The 16562-nt window shown below is 33.3% G+C and overlaps 1 protein-coding gene across 2 annotated transcripts; it reads right to left on the bottom strand.

Annotated features, from left to right (window-relative positions):
• Positions 1 to 320: 320 nt before the first annotated feature.
• Positions 321 to 13346, bottom strand: LOC126883451 (kynurenine aminotransferase-like). Of its 2 annotated transcripts, none has more exons than XM_050649004.1 (8): positions 12913 to 13346; positions 9623 to 9773; positions 9222 to 9452; positions 8311 to 8557; positions 6337 to 6503; positions 5462 to 5648; positions 3612 to 3775; positions 321 to 648 (listed from the first exon to the last, which is right to left on the bottom strand). In XM_050649004.1, exons 1-8 carry the CDS (start codon positions 12951 to 12953, stop codon positions 580 to 582), a joined length of 1257 nt encoding a protein of 418 aa, XP_050504961.1. In that variant the 5' UTR covers positions 12954 to 13346; the 3' UTR covers positions 321 to 579. The 2 variants fall into 2 exon arrangements, with proteins under 2 accessions (XP_050504961.1, XP_050504962.1); XM_050649005.1 differs by lacking the exon at positions 12913 to 13346 and adding an exon at positions 11443 to 11609.
• Between the last annotated feature and the right edge of the window lie 3216 nt (positions 13347 to 16562).

Raw genomic sequence — 16562 nt, forward strand, 5'->3', positions numbered from 1 at the left:
AAATCTTTCAAGTTAGGTATCATCATCGAGTTGGGTATCCCGAGAATCCCATGGGTATCATCCAGTGATATGGCAGAGTTCCACTGATATCCCTCGGTTTCACTGACAAAAACGCACTATCCAATATGGCGGAACAACTTTTTGGTAGTAGGTATATTCTGTTCCAATAAATAATTAATAATTTTAACGTAATTAATTACCTCTTAAAGTCTTCCATACTTATTTAAAAATACCCTGTATTGATGAAAAACATGGCTATTTGTTAAAGTACCTAACTTTTTTATTATCCAATATGAGCGTACGAATTACAAAAAAGAATATTAAGAAAACATGGGGTTATAGTTAGGTTTTAATTTCAGTATTTTATAAATGCTAGAATATTCCATAGTGCGATGCGAACTTTGAGAAAAAACACAGTTTTATTGGTAGTTGGTACACCCGGTATACAATAACAATTTACCTATCTTAGCAATTTTGTTAAAACATAAAACATTTTATTTATTCAAATTAAAATATAATCAGATATAAAAAATTATCTATAATTAAACATTTTTTGTGTCTCACGAATTAGTTTTGGTTCTAAGAATTTTTCTCCAATTCTTCAAATTTGTTCAGCTTCTCTTTTGCGTCGTCTAAAGTTGTTTTTGACTAAAACAATGGAGAATAGATACATACCGTTTGAATTTTCTTTAATAGTCTTATTACACAGTGTGTATATCCAAATATAATAAATTCGATTATACTTGATGAAGTCGTGTTAAAAAAATGCTTGGAAGTAAATATTGAATCTGAATCTTAAATAGAAGTTTACTAATATTACTCAATATCTCAATGTTGGACCGATCTAATTACAAGTGTAAAGTCTTAAGCCAGCTAAGTCAAGAGTTTTAGTTTCATGTTTTTTTAACTTAACTCCCTAAGAAGAAATCTATTAATGTAAAATCAGGGAGTCGTACTGGCCACTTGGTTGATTCTCGCTTTCGGATCCACATATTTATAGATATAAGGTTGGGGTATTAGTCCTGTCGCCAGCTGGGGTACAACGGCCTCCTGTATTCAGATGGACTTACCCAAGTTTTTTTTATGTATTTTGACCTGTAGAACACGAATTTTTTGGGTAACAGTTGATCCGGATGTCGATAAGATTGTTATAAACCAAGAAGTTGAGGAATCACATAACAGCGATTTCTCGCAAAACATAACATTTTTTTGTATTTTTTGGGCCATTCTTACCAAAAAATGTTCCTACAAATTTTTTCGTAGGATGCATACTTTTCGTGATAAACGCGGTTGAACTTTCAAAAAATCGAAAAATTATAATTTTTGAACCCGAATAACTTTTGATTAGAAAATAAAATAGCAATTCTGCTTACCGCATTAGAAAGTTCAAGTCAAATTATATCGGTTTTAATTATTTGTATTGCTAAAAATTTATTATTTTATTGTTAAAAAAAGCTATAAACACATAGTGCTTGAGTGATGTTTTCAATGATTTCTCATTTAAAATCGAACGAGTAGGTAGAAGAGGTAAAAGTGCAAGCGGGGCTATTTCTACGTAGCATGCATTAAAACGCATGTATTAGGCACGGGAAACACTATGTGTTTATAGCTTTTTTTAACAATCAAAAAATAAATTTTTAGCAATGCAAATATTCAAAACAGATATAATTTAAATATAGCCTGCCAAAGCAAGATATTTCTACTATCGTCAGATTAAAAACTCTACACGGGAATATGAGGCACATCTGCACAAATTAGGAATAATTAATTCATCAGTATGTTTTTGTGATAATGTTTCGATTAGAGATTTGAACCATATTTTCTTGGAATGCAAAATTAACGAGAGATATATAAATCAATTATATTACAATTTACGACAAACACAAGTTCATTTTCCAATTAGTATAGAATATCTACTAAGTTGTCATAAAATGGAAATATTTAAATTACTCATAAACTACTTGAAAGAAACAAATATAATCATTTAAGTGTAATACGTAAAAATATAACAAAACTAATAAATTGAGGTAAAAATAAAATAAAAATCTCTGGCTAACGGACTCGCATCCAAGCCATTTTTTCACACACACACACACACACAGATATAATTTGACTCAAATTTTTAAAGGCGGTAAGCAGAACTGCTATTTTATTTTTTATTCAAAGGTTATTCGGGTTCAAAAATTGCAATTTTTCGATTTTTTGAAAGTTCAACCGCGTTTATCTCGAAAACTATACATCCTACGAAAAAACTTGTAGGAACATTTTTTGGTTAGAATGACCCAAAAAATACAAAAAAATGTTTTGTTTTGCGAGAAATCGCTGTTATGTAATTCCTCAACTTCTTTGTTTATAACAATCTTATCGACATCCGGATCAACTGTTACCCAAATTCGTGTTCTACGGGCCAAAATACATAAAAAACTTGGGTAAGTCCATCTGAATTAAGAAGGCCGTTGTACCCCCCCTGGCGACAGGACTATATTGTCGGAAATTGATGTTGAGTAAATTTATCCTATTTGGTTGATACACACTGCATATCTAACGTCAAATCTAAATTCTGCTGGTTGAAACTTCAAGCTAAACTAGCGATAGATAAAATGTGAGATTTGCTATGAGGTATACCTACAGATTATAATGGAAATTGACTTGGAAGAATAAACTTCACATGGAATTGACCATATATCTAATAAGATAAGACTTTATAGACGAGACCACAATATTAAAGTATAGAAAATCAACAACAGTAGACCAAATAAAAATGGAATTCTTTCGATATGAGGTCTGTAGGATAAGAATACTACATCTGGCAGAGAAAATAAATGGATCACTCTAAGGATGAATGAGAGAGAAGGAGAGACAGAGAGGGAGAGTATACATTTAAGAAGGTAGCAGAATTTGAGTACCCTGGAGTAACAGTTACAAATAGAGAATGCGAAGAGAGAAACGGTTGTTGAAAGGTAGCAAAGCAGTATAATCATTAGATGTACCGTTGAAGACGAAACCAACGGTGTTCTATGCATGTGAAACTTGGACAATGAGTTAGAAAGAAGAATTAGAGCTAGATATTTCTGACAGGAACATCTTGAACAGTTTTTGATGGTATCAGAGGTTAATGCTAAGTGACGTAGAAGAACAAACCAAATGGAGCTGTATGAGCGATCATAAATATCGCAGAAAATCAGGGCATATAGCGGTTTGTTGAAGTGGTTTGATGCCGTCTGGACTGAGATAGAAGAAATGGGAATAAGAGACTGAAGAGAGCAAGTGAAGGACCGGAAAAAGTGGAAGAAATTAGACAAAAATATAGAATATATTAATGGTATCAGAGGTTAATGCTAAGTGGCGTAGAAGAACAAACCAAATGGAGTTGTATAAGCGATCATAAATATCGTAGAAAATCAGGCCATATAGCGGTTTGTTGAAGTGGTTTGATGCCGTCTGGACTGAGATAGAAGAAATGGGAATAAGAGACTGAAGAGAGCAAGTGAAGGACCAGAAAAAGTGGAAGAAATTAGACAAAATTATCGAAGCCAACGAACAACTATAAAGCATTTTTGTCACTTAATACATTCTTATATTGTACGTAACAACAAAGTGTCAGTACTTACTTTAACAAAACATATCCTAACATAATTTTCGTAATATTTTCTATTTTCTGGAGTGCAAAATACGGTTACTGGAAACAATTGCAGAGAATGGTGCTTCATTAGGCGTTTAACAAACTTTTGGTCCACAAATTCGCCTTCTTCATTACCTAGATCTGTTTTGGATGCTAAAATATTTACTTTTAGTAATACTATGGTAGATACTAGGGTCTTTAATTATTAAGTGTTGTAACAAACCCAACACTTACGCTGTGCCTCTGGAGGCTTACTGTGAGATGCGTATTGTCAACCACCAACACATATGGCGTCTCAGAGCCCGATACCTACATGGACTAATGCCCTAATTTTGTGTGGTCTGAATGTTTTATTTACATTTTAATCTTTTGAAGATGTGAATATAACACACAGACCAGTATTATATTAGCTTTTGCTATTATCTAGTTAAAGGTCAACCTTTGTATAAGAAACACAGAATACACAGCTCCATCCAATATCGTAATTATCATTATAAAAAAACCTAAACCCTCTGAGGTTAGTTATTAGTAACATTGTATAATATGTTTAGCTATCCAACGTATATTGTGTTATATCTGGCACCCCACGTGAAAATTACGATATTGGATGGAGCTGTGTATTCTGTATTTCTTATAGTGATGAGCGCGCTATTAACCGGTAAAATAGCGCAGAAGATGGAAAACATAATACATTGCGAAACAAAAAGAGATGAAACTAGTGGAGATGGAAATGATCGTTATAAACGTATAAATTAACATTGTCTTACATAGTTTCCCACCTTTAGACGTATCAGAAGAGTATGACAACTGTCACTGTGACAGTAGAATTTTATAAAATACTCCTGTCACAGACGTCTAAAGGTGAAAAACTATGTAATGTGTAACGAGGATCGTTACGTTTCGTTTCTCCAGGCAACTATCAGTCGAAGAAAAAGAGTCCGCTTTTTTAAAACATTTTTATTCGGAATCAAAATAAACAGAAGATACGATAATTAGCCTTAATTACTCATTAAGTTCGTTAATAAAATATATTTATAATTTCTACGCGTCGAGCTTATTGTTCGGGCCGATGTGACGATATTTTGTACATGAATAAATGATTCTGACGATCGCGCGAAATAGAAATTGCTTTTATTAATACGACATGAACGTATAAGGAAAGGGGAGAAAGGAGATCCCGCTCACCTCGCCGGATTGGAAAGACATATAAAGGATATATGATCACCACTCATATAAGGATAGGTAAAAGGATAGGTAAGAAGAAAACTGTCTGATTCGCTCAGCTCGCCAAAACGACAGCGGAAAATAATCGGGAAATACTACCTAAGTACATAAACTCACCTCTTGTACCTCGTTGTTGTCTATTATTCTTCGATCAACGCTCCAAAAATAATAATCAACTAGGCTTTTCGGTCCGATTTTAATATCGTTTGAAACAGTACAAAAACGTGTTCTATTTAATTCATTGGCGTACTCTAGACGACAAAATTATATTATCGTCACAAATGTAATGTTAATTTATACGTTTATAACGATAATTTCCACCTTCACTAGTTTCATCTCTTTTTGTTTCGCAAAGTATTATGTTTTCCATCTTTTGCGCTATTTTGCCGGTTATTAGCGCGCTCATCACTGTATAAAGGTCAACCGTTAACTAGATAAGAGCAAAACCTAATATACTGTCTGTGCCTTCTATTCAAATCTGCAAACCTTAAAATATAAACAAAACATTCGGACCACACAAAATTAGGGCATTGGACCATGTATGAGGGCATTAGGGCATAGGAGTAGAAATAAGTATAACATATTTATAACATTTAACAAACTTCTTTTACTTACCTTGGTCTGAAATATCGGCCATTACATACATGCCTCCATCTGCCACTATTGGTTTAAAATGATTCTTTCTTAAACAATCGACTATAAAATCACGTTTTTCTCTTAAATCTTTTTCTAAACTTTCGAAATAAGAATCAGGTTGGTTAGTCTTACTATATTCTTTTTCAAACAATTTGGCGAAAGCTACCTGCAGAATGAAACAAATATATTAGATGCTGATTCAGATAATTATTAACAATAAAAGATTTAGGTCTGGATCCCGCGTACAAGAAAAAGTTTATTAATAGCAAGCTGAAAATGTGTTAATAGCTTAATGGTGTCTAGTCGGACAAACTTCAATGTACGGGAACAGTGGAATAGGGGAAGTTTTAATTGTGGAACAGTTTACAGGTTTCAAACGTCATACTACGAAAACGTCACATATATTTTGTCGGACAGAACTTCCAATTTATTTGTTGCCCTTTCATTAAACTCTCGTGCAAAAAATCAGACTGCTATTTATCACCAACATAATTCCTGTCATTTGGCATGTTCTTCGTGTCTGACTTATTAAAATGACCAACATATTTGTCGGAAAAACATTTTTTCATATATTTATTATAAAGTCTGCTTTTGAATAAACTTAAAAACAACCTCCTAGTTTTCATAAACATAAATTGGTCAGAATGACAAATTCCACATTTAAAATCACGTTCCACAATTAAAACTTCCCCTGTTACAGTGTTCCCGTACATCAAAGTTTGTCCGACTAGACACCGTTAAGCTATTAAAAAATTTCCAGCTTGCTATTAATAAACTTTTTTGGTACGCGGGATCCAGGTCTAATTGAGAAAATCCCACTGTTTTCTGAAGAAAGTACTGTAACCATTTCTTACCTGTAATGGTGTACTAGCATTATAAACGGCATACTGATGCAAAATTTGCATGTTTTTGATCAGAGTAGGTGGCCCGTATGTGAAACCGATTTGCCACCCAGTGACTGAAAAACATTTTTCAGCAGCTCCAATAGTGATTGTTCTTTCGAACATGCCTGGTAAAGATGCTAAAACACGTATAATGATTACAATACAAGCAGGTGAAACTACCAGAAGACTAGAGCGTAGATATAATTGTACCTATTCACAAGAAAGGAGACCAAATAGTTCGTGATAACTACAGAAGCATTCCCTGCTAAATGTGACCTACAAAATATTGGCCTACATTATTTACGATCGACTATCGGGATATTGTAAAAGCATAATAGGTAAATACCAGTGTGGGTTTCGCAAAGAAAAGGCTATTATCCATCAAATATTCCTTCTAAGACAAGCTTTGGAAAAAACGTATGAGTATGGAATTGATACTCACCATTTGTTTGTGGATTTTAGATGTGCTTATGACAGTGTAGACAGAAACGCATTATACAAAGTCATGATAGAATTTAATATCCCGATTCCCAATACACTTAGTGAGATTCGTGAAAGCAACCCTCTCAACAGTCGAGTGTAAAGTTAGAGTGCAGAATGGAATATCAAGAACTTTCCAGACACAAACAGGACTTCGGCAGGGAGATAGCCCATCGTGCTTTCTATTCAACATTGCCCTAGAGAAAGCATTTAGAGAATCTGGAATAACAACAATAGGGTAGTGATGTTGATTATAGTTACTTTCGAGTATTCGTTACAAATCGTTACTTTTGTATAAAGTAATCATTTACAGTATTCGTTACTTTGATTACTAAGATTACTTTTGTTACTTTTGTATTTGAGTACTGGTAATCATATCGAAAATCGTATTTCTCAGTAGGTAGGTATTTTGTATAGGTATTCCGATATAATAAAGACCTTCACGAAGTACGAAGTAATCAGAGTAATCAAAGTAACGATTTGCCTCTCTGTATAGTAATCGTTACTTTCGGTATTCGTAAGTAACGAGTACTTTGTAACGAATAGTTACTTTTTCAACATCACTACAATAGGGACCATTATTAATAGGGGTGTACAAATACTAGCGTATGCAGATGACATCGATATCAATAGTAAGAAGAAAGGCGGACCTGGTTTAATCATTGACGGCAATGGAAGCAGCAGAAAAAAGTATGGGGCTACAAGTTAATATTAATAAAACTAAGTATATGAATATGAAGGTCTCAAATAATAATTAAGTAGTAGAACCTGAGATCTAACGGTTGAAACATATATACTTTCGAAGAAGTAAGAGAGTTCGTACCTATATCTAGGCTCACAAATCAACCAAAGTAATACAGTAACTGCAGAAATTAACAGACGTATATATCTAGCAAATAGAGCGTAGGTACTATGGATTAAAGAAACTTTTTAACATCAAAAATATACGCAAAAAAATTAAAAGAGTGATATACAGAACTCTAATCAAGCCCGTCTCCAATTACGCGTCAGAAACGTGGACGATAACAAAAAGTGATTAATAACGTTTAGGCTGTTTTGAACATAAAAGCCTCAGACATATCTATAAAAGTGTGGAGGAAAACGGACTATGGCGCAGACGCTATAATTTTGAAATTTATCATCTTTATATTGAGCATCGTATTGGTAGATCTATCAAAATAAACAGGCTGCGTTGGCTAGGTCACTTAGAGAGAATGCATGAGGCGGAGCCGTCGAAACACATTTATAACCAAAGACCGGATGGAGTGAGGAGAAGAGGCAGGCCCAGAGCACGATTTAAGGACCAGGTGGAAGACGACTTGCGAGTGTTAGGAGTGCAAAATTGGAAAACCAAGGCGAAGGATAGGAATGGAAGCTGATTGTGGAACAGGCGAAGAGACCCAACATGGGTTGTAGAGCTAATGATGATGATGTAGGAGGCATTCTTTATCATAAAAATCTTACCTATTCTAATGTGCGTTTTGGGTTTAAAAACCATTCTTTCATAAACTTCGTCAGATATGCAGATAAGATCCCATTTATTGCAAAACTCGGCGATGGCAGTAAGCTCCTCAATGCTGAAAACTTTTCCTGTGGGATTATGTGGAGTATTTACAATTATTGCTTTTGTTTTGTTGCTAATTAGCCCACTCAGTTCTTCTTCGTCGAATTCCCAATTTTCAGAGGTGGGATTTTCGGTGTTTGAAATTTTCTACAACAAGATATAAGTTGTTAAGTAAGATAATTAATGAAATATTATACAAGGTACATACCAAGCAAAAGAATTTCAGGACAAATGTGTATGATGTAGCTAAAAAACTTGAATAAACAACAAGGCAGCTGGTAAAAACGTTCTAATACATAGCTAGAATGAAAGAAGAAAGAATTCCCAAACAATAATTAATAAACACATGATAATCCAAAAAGAATAAGATGCAAGGAAAAAAGGATCAATACATTATCCTGAGGATATCCTGAGGATAATGTATTGAGTCGAGATAAAAGAAGATCTGAAATGGATGCAGAAGATCTGAAATAATATTTACTGGAAAAATCAACAATAAGAAAAACAAAAGGAACAGACCAATATAAGAGTGGAACAGCGACGTAGCAGAGATATTACAAAATCAGGGCAAAATTTCGGCAGGAAGCAACACAAATCGCGAAGAACAAGAAATAATGAAGGAAATTCATCAAAGGCAAGAAGCTTTTCCCTCGACACCTAACAGTGGAAGAAGAACGATTATGTATGAATATTATAAACATAAACGTATAATTTTTCAGCTTCACAACACACATCTAAGTAACAACTATAAAGGCTGATATTTGTTTGATATTATCTTAACTACCTATTCATTATATTTATTTTCACTTACCAATTGCAGCGTTTTTGGAATTCCTCCAGCCAACTTTACTAGTGTCAAAAAATACGAAAAATATGGTTCAATAATAATAACTTCATCTCCTGGCGATACTACACTCATTATAGCACAAAACAAGGCTTCAGTGGAACCTGCTGTTACCAGTATCTCTGAATTTTGATCTAAATGTCTACTAATTAGTTTGGAATATGTTTTGGATAGCGCTGCAGTAAATCTTGGTAGTCCCTAAAATATTTGTTCATTTGTATCATAGAATATTTATTATCTAATGAGATCAACGGCTTATTAAATATATATGTATTATGTGTATTATATTAAAATAAAAAATAATACCATCAACTGACAATAGAAAAGAGGAAAACAAAGCAATGTATTATGAATGTACATATACTTACATTAGGACTGGTATATTGATGATCTTCAACATGATTTGCAGAAAGAACATCAGAGAGGGCTTTTGTGACAAAATTGGGTGGCAAGTAGTTTGGATAGCCTAGACCAAGGTCCGTACAGCTATAATTTTTGGATAGTTCCTCAAACTCTTTGCTAAAATGGCAAAATAAATGTTTCAAAGGTATCTTACTAAAATTTTAAAATTCAAATTTTCAATATTTTAAATTAAATTACGAAATAAGAGAGAGAAATACTTTTCACTGTCAAACATCGTGAACTGGAAAGATAAGTAGAACAAGAGTTTGAACAGTTCAAAAACATTCAACTTTTTCTCTTATTCAGATGCAAATCCACTAATAGATGTTAGCGTTTACATTTTGCATTAACTCTCTGTTTCTTGCAAAATGTATCAGACATTGTAATTTGTAATGTTCTTAATCCATGTCCATTGCTTTATGTTTCTTAGACAGGACATTTTCTTGCGTCCTATTCCTCTCTTGCCTTCAATTTTACCCTCGATTATAAGTTGAAGCAACTGGTACATATTCGTTTCGCATGATGTGACCGTTTTCTTTTCCTTGATGGTTTCGAAAAGTTGGCGTTCTTGATTGGTTCTCTTAAAGACATTACATTTGTGACTTTCGCCGAACATGGTATCTCTAGGATACGGAGATAAAGCCACATTTCGAAAGCTTCTAATATGTCTATATCCCTCGTTTTGAGTGTCCAGCCCTCTATGCCTTATAGCAGCACTGAACATACGTATCACTTAGTACACCTTAGTCTCAGTTGAAGATCGAACTCTGAACAGGTCAGTACCTTCCAGAATTTTACGAAAAATTGTCCAGCTTGCTCAATGCGACATTTTACTTCAATGTCCGATGCCCAGTCTTCAAAAAGCCAGGTATTCCCAGGTGTTTAAATTTGCTCACTCTTCCAATGGACTTGGTATTCAGTGTTATGGTGGAGTTTAAAGTGCATCCACGATTCTGGAGATGATAAATGAATTTGGTCTTTTTGATATTAATCTCTAATTCCATTCACTTACTCTATTCTCCGATTATAGTAACAAGTTGTTGAAGATCGACTATGTTGTCACAAATTAAGACACCATCATCATCATATCGTATGTTGTTGATCAATACTCCATTCACTTTGATTCCCATCTCTCCATCTTCCAAAGACTCTTGAAATATGGCTTCCGAATAAATGTTAAATAAAAGAGGAGAAAGCATGAAATCACACATTCCTGTGGAACACTCCTTCTTATATATATATGAGTTTGGATATATTTTTAATTTTTAATTGTGCCGTTTGATACCAGTACAAGTTTTGAATGCATCTTATGTATTTTTGGTCTATATCAAGTTTCTTGAGAATCTGCATTAAATTGTGGTGTTGGACACGATCAAACTCTTTTTCGCAATCTAAAAAGCATAGGAACACGTCCTTCCTCTGATCGTATCTAACAATTTTGGACCAGCACTTGTGTTGCTTCTATTGCTTCTCTTATTGTTCCTATATTCAACTTGAAAAGTAACAAAAATATACATAATCTACCAATTAAGCAAGGAAGATGAAAGATGTAACACCTAGAAAAGATTTTTCAGCCCAAGATTGGAGAAGCTGGATGGAAATGGAAGCTGGAAATGTTTGTTCTTATTATTGGCGAAGCATTGAAACAACTTCCACCTAAAGATGTGTTAAATTGTTAAGTATGTATCGTTCTCAGTTGTTTTAGTAACTTTTGATTTTTAATCAAAATTTTATATGTTAAAGCAAAAGGTCTCGAGTAAAGTTTTAGGTGACATTTTTTACTTACATACAATTTTTTTCGTTCTCAATTCGTGAGATAAAAGCCATTTTCACTTTATTTTACTTTAAGAAACAAGAATAGCCACAGAACACTAATGTAAACCGTAAGCTTTAAATACCTACAATAAAAGAAAACAATGAAAATTTTTGATGACTTATTTTGATGGATTTTATTGATACGGTGTTACTTGGTTCGTGACAACTCATAAGTAAAATATTTACAGTTTTTTCTTATTGCTCATAAGACAACTCATAAGTTATTAATAGAGACCGGAATATAAACACAAAATGCATTTTTTTGGTAGGTATCTGGCATATTTTTTAAATAAATTTAAAATATGTTAATTTCTGGTATAACTGGAAGTGGTACCATAATGGAAGTTCGTCATAACTTGTAATCTCCATAAACCGATTTTCATAAAATCGTGTAAGTAGTAAAGTAGTTACTGTAAACTCGTCGTGACACATCCTGTATATATAAGAACAAGTGTGTCCTCCTTACGTATATCTTCAACTTGTATGAAAACTTATTCACGGAAAGAAATTATGTAGAAAATTTATAGATAACACTTTTTAGTGGCTGCTATTTAACATAATATACTTTGAGGAAATTTTTCAAGAAGCAGTGGATGACGTTGAAGCCGGAATTCGAATTAACGAAGAATGTATCAAGAACATAAGATACGCAGACGACACGGTGGTATTCGCTGACAGTTCTGAAGCCCTACAGGAGTTAATAATGAACAGAATCGCAGAAGTCAATCAGAGATACGGACTTCAAACACAATGTATGATGATATCTAAGAAGGAACAGCAATTTGGACGAATCAGTGTGAAAGGTCAACAAATAGAAAGAGTAAAAACATACACCTACCTTGGTACGAACGTCAATAAAAATTGGGACCATTCCTTAGAAATGAAATGTACGATAGAGAAAGCAAGATCTGCATTTCAAAAAATGGCTAAGCTATTCAAATGTCATGATTTGTCCATAACCATAAAAATCAAATGACTACGATGTTATATCTTTCCTACACTGTTGCACAGAGTTGAGTCGTGGACTCTCACAGACGCCACCTGCAAGAAAATTGAGGCTTTTGAAATGTGGCTTTATCGTCAAATCCGTCAAGGATATCTTATACCGACCATATTACTAATCAGGGTGTTTTTCTGAGAATGCAAAAAGAAAAAGAGCTGTTAATCAAAATAAAAACAGCCAAAATCGAATACCTCGATCACATCATGAGGAACAGTGAAAGATATGCACTGCTGCAACTAATCTTGCAAGGTAAAGTAGAAGAAAAGCGAGGACGAGAAAGGCGAAGCATTTCCAAGCTGAAAAATCTACGTACGTGGTTCAACACAACAACCACAAATCTTTTTAGAGCAGCAGTGTGCAAAGTACAGATTGCTATGATGGTCGCCAACATCCGAAACGGCTAGGCACTACAAGAAGAAGAAGATTTTTAGTACTTACATAAAATTTTCTTCATCTTTAAGTCGAGAAACAAACGCCATCTTCACTTTTATTTACTCCAATTACCATTAAAAAATCAATCGGATAATTATGACTTAAAATATTTCTTTCGACACTAAATAACAATGATAATTTTGGATAACAGTTTATTTTTCTGAAGTTTAGCGATAACAATTTGTTTGGTGTGACTACTGATATTGGTATCTTTAATAGGTCTTTACACGATAACATAATATGCTTGCATCCCGCGTACCAAAAAAAGTTTATTAATAGCAAGTTGAAAATGTGTTAATAGCTTAATGGTGTCTAGTCGGACAAACTTCAATGTACGGGAACAGTGGAATAGGGGAGGTTTTAATTGTGGAACAGGTTACAGGTTTCAAATGTCAGACTACGAAAACGTCACATATATTTTGTCGGACAGAACTTCCAATTTATTTGTTGCCCTTTCATTAAACTCTCGTGCAAAAATCAGACTGCTATTTATCACCAGCATAATTCCTGTCATTTGGCATGTTCTACGTGTCTGACTTATTAAAATGACCAACATATTTGTCGGGCAAACATTTTTTTCATATATTATATAAAGTTTGCTATTGAATAAACTTAAAAACAAGTTGTTAGTTTTCACAATCATAAACTTTTCAGACGGACACGTTCCACAATTAAAACTTTCCCTGTTCCAGTGTTCCCATACATCAAAGTTTGTCCAACTAGACACCGTTAAGCCGTTAACAAATTTTCAACTTGCTATTAATCTACTTTTTTTGGTAAGTGGTATCCAGGCGTATAAGATTTACACTATGAAATAAATTTAACATACTTTTGACGTTTAATAAAATGGCTCACAGGTAGTGATTATTTTCTATGGTACGTGACGACTCTACACGAAGTGAGAGCCGATACTAAAGAGATATTGAGGGTATGAGGGTGGATAAAAGTGGAGGAGAGCAGCCAGGGACAGAGATACTTGGAGGCGAATGCTGGGGGAGGCCAGGGCCTGACTTGGGGTATAGCGCTCTGTGACATGAATAGCCCGAACAAAAAACAATCTGACCCAAAAAAAATAAAGGATGAAAATTTGGGAATAGGTAGTGGAAATTGTCTATTATATAAGAAAAAGTACCATTGGCGTGCATACGCGTAATATTTCCCGTATGCGCGCCAATGGTGAATATAAAATGATTAATTATTGTATGTCAGAAAATGTGCAATAACTACGACTTAAAACCCACCAAATTTCATTTGCATATCTCTACCGGTTTTAGAGCAATAAATAAATCGTCAGTTTGTAAAAAAATTTCAACATCCCATATCTCGGAAACGAGGCATTTATAGTGCAGTCACTGAAGGTGGATATGAGCTACTACCTCCAATTTCGTTGAACCTCCCTAGATTTGCATGAAAATTGGTGAGTGGTTAGAGGATATCTCAAGGAACAAAGGTGACATGGTGCCAACTTGCGCTTTTACCCTGGGGGTGGATGCCACCCCTTCTCGGGGGTGAAAATTATTTTATTGAAAATAACCCCATAATTCGATAGAGGGACAAATTCTAAGCAAAATTTGTTATATAAAGTTATTAAAATAAATCAAAACTTTTTGAGTTATTGAAGATCAAATATTTTCTTGAGAAAAATGCATGTTTTTAACCGATTTTTCATCAATATCTCAAAAACTATAAGTTTTTACAAAAAAGTTATTATTACCAAAATTAAAGCTAATAAAAAATGAAATAAACCTTTTACTAGAAATACCTTTTAGTGTTAAATAAGGTAATTGAATATATATTTTTTTCGGCGAGTAAAAAAATCTAAGCATTCCAGCTGAAATAACGGGAAAATGATGCATTTTATAACATAAACTTATTAAACATTTGTCAAAGTATTCATAGCATTAAAATTGATGCACCAAAATTTTTTCAAAATTTATCTTTTAAAATTTTTTCCAAAAAATGTTATTGTTTTTTTTAATAACTTCGTTTTTTTACGATATCAGGTCTATCTAAAAACCGTTTAAAAGTTAATTCCAAGGGCTATTTAACTACGTTAAATTTAATCTTTTAGACCCCTTACTTTTTTATAAATAAAAGGTTAAATGGCCCCGGTTGCATAGTTTTCACAGCAAAATTTAAGATTTAAGCGTTTCTATCTCGGTTATTTTTTACCCTATGGACATAGTAAATAGGTAAAATATTTGACACAAAAAACTAAATTTAGATACATATAAGTTTTTACGTAGGATTGAGTATTTTTGGAGTTATTATCAAAAGAATATGAAAATTACAATAATTTTAAAAATTATGATTTTTGTAAATTATATCTTTTTTCAAAAATATGCATTTTAAACCGGTCAAAATTATTGAAATCATTACTTATGCTAATATAAAGAAGTTAGGAATTAGGAAGTTAGGATTACTATAAATTTTAATTTTTGTGGAAATGGCGTATGTATTATTTTTCACTTTTTCCTAAAAAATTCAAAAGGGTTCTTTTATTTTCATCATAACTTGCTTAATTTTGACGCTATCAACTTGTTCTGAAGCTTATTTAATAGGTATTCCGAAGTACGTTGACAAATGATTAGAAGGTATATTTTATACATTGCATCGTTTTCCCGTTATTTAAGCTTGAATATTTAGATTTGAGTACTCGTCGAAAAAAATACACATTCAATTGCCAATAACTCACTTTGAACTAACATTAGTTTAGTTCTTTAAGTGAGGAATGTATTTAGTTTTTTATTACCATCAATTTCAGTAAGAATAACTATTTTGTAAAAGCTTATAGTTTTTGAGTTATACTTGAAAAACCAATTTAAAACATGCATTTTTTTACGAAAAAATAAAATCTTTAGTCTTTAATAACTTAAAAAGTGTTGATTTATATTAATAACTTTATATAACAAATTTTACTTATAATTTGTTCCCCTATCGATTTATGGTATTATTTTTAATAAAATAACTTTCACCCCCGAGAAGGGGTAGCATCCACCCCCAGGGTCAAAGCGCAAGTTGGCATCATGTCACCTTTGTTCCTGGAGGTATCCTCTAATTACTTACCAATTTTCACGAAAATCGATAGAGGTTCAACGAAATCGGAGGTGAAAACCTTCAGTGACTCCACTATTAGGGACATGTGTGTATAAAGCAAACGATCATTATTTTTTCATGCAGAATTACCACTTAAAGGTTGTCGCACTTATTTAGAAACACCCTGCAATGATGAAGAACATGGCTAGTTGTGAAAGTACTTAACTTTTGAAGTATTACTTTTTTAGGCACGAGGGTGAATTTTTACATTTCCTGGAGCATGCGCACACCGACATTATGGTATTAGTCGCTACATCTTTTAAGTTATGTAGCGCAAATAAGATGTGCATGAAAAGAATATATTATTAGTGTTTTTAGTAAATATATTTATTATAATTTTTATGTCTGTGGATTTGTCTTCCTCCTTAAAGTATTATTGAAAATGTTTATTTTCAATTAATGTATCTGTCACCGTAATTGTTATTATGTCCGAGAAATGATCGACTGAATACAAAAGCGGTGGTAGCGGATCGGTAGAGCATTCGCCTAGGGATCGAGAGGTCCTATGTTCGAATCCTGAAAAAGTCATATCCTTTTTTCCTTTTAATTTTTGGTATTCT

Source organism: Diabrotica virgifera, chromosome 4, assembly GCF_917563875.1.
Source record: "Diabrotica virgifera virgifera chromosome 4, PGI_DIABVI_V3a".
In the NCBI taxonomy this organism is placed as follows: domain Eukaryota; kingdom Metazoa; phylum Arthropoda; class Insecta; order Coleoptera; family Chrysomelidae; genus Diabrotica; species Diabrotica virgifera.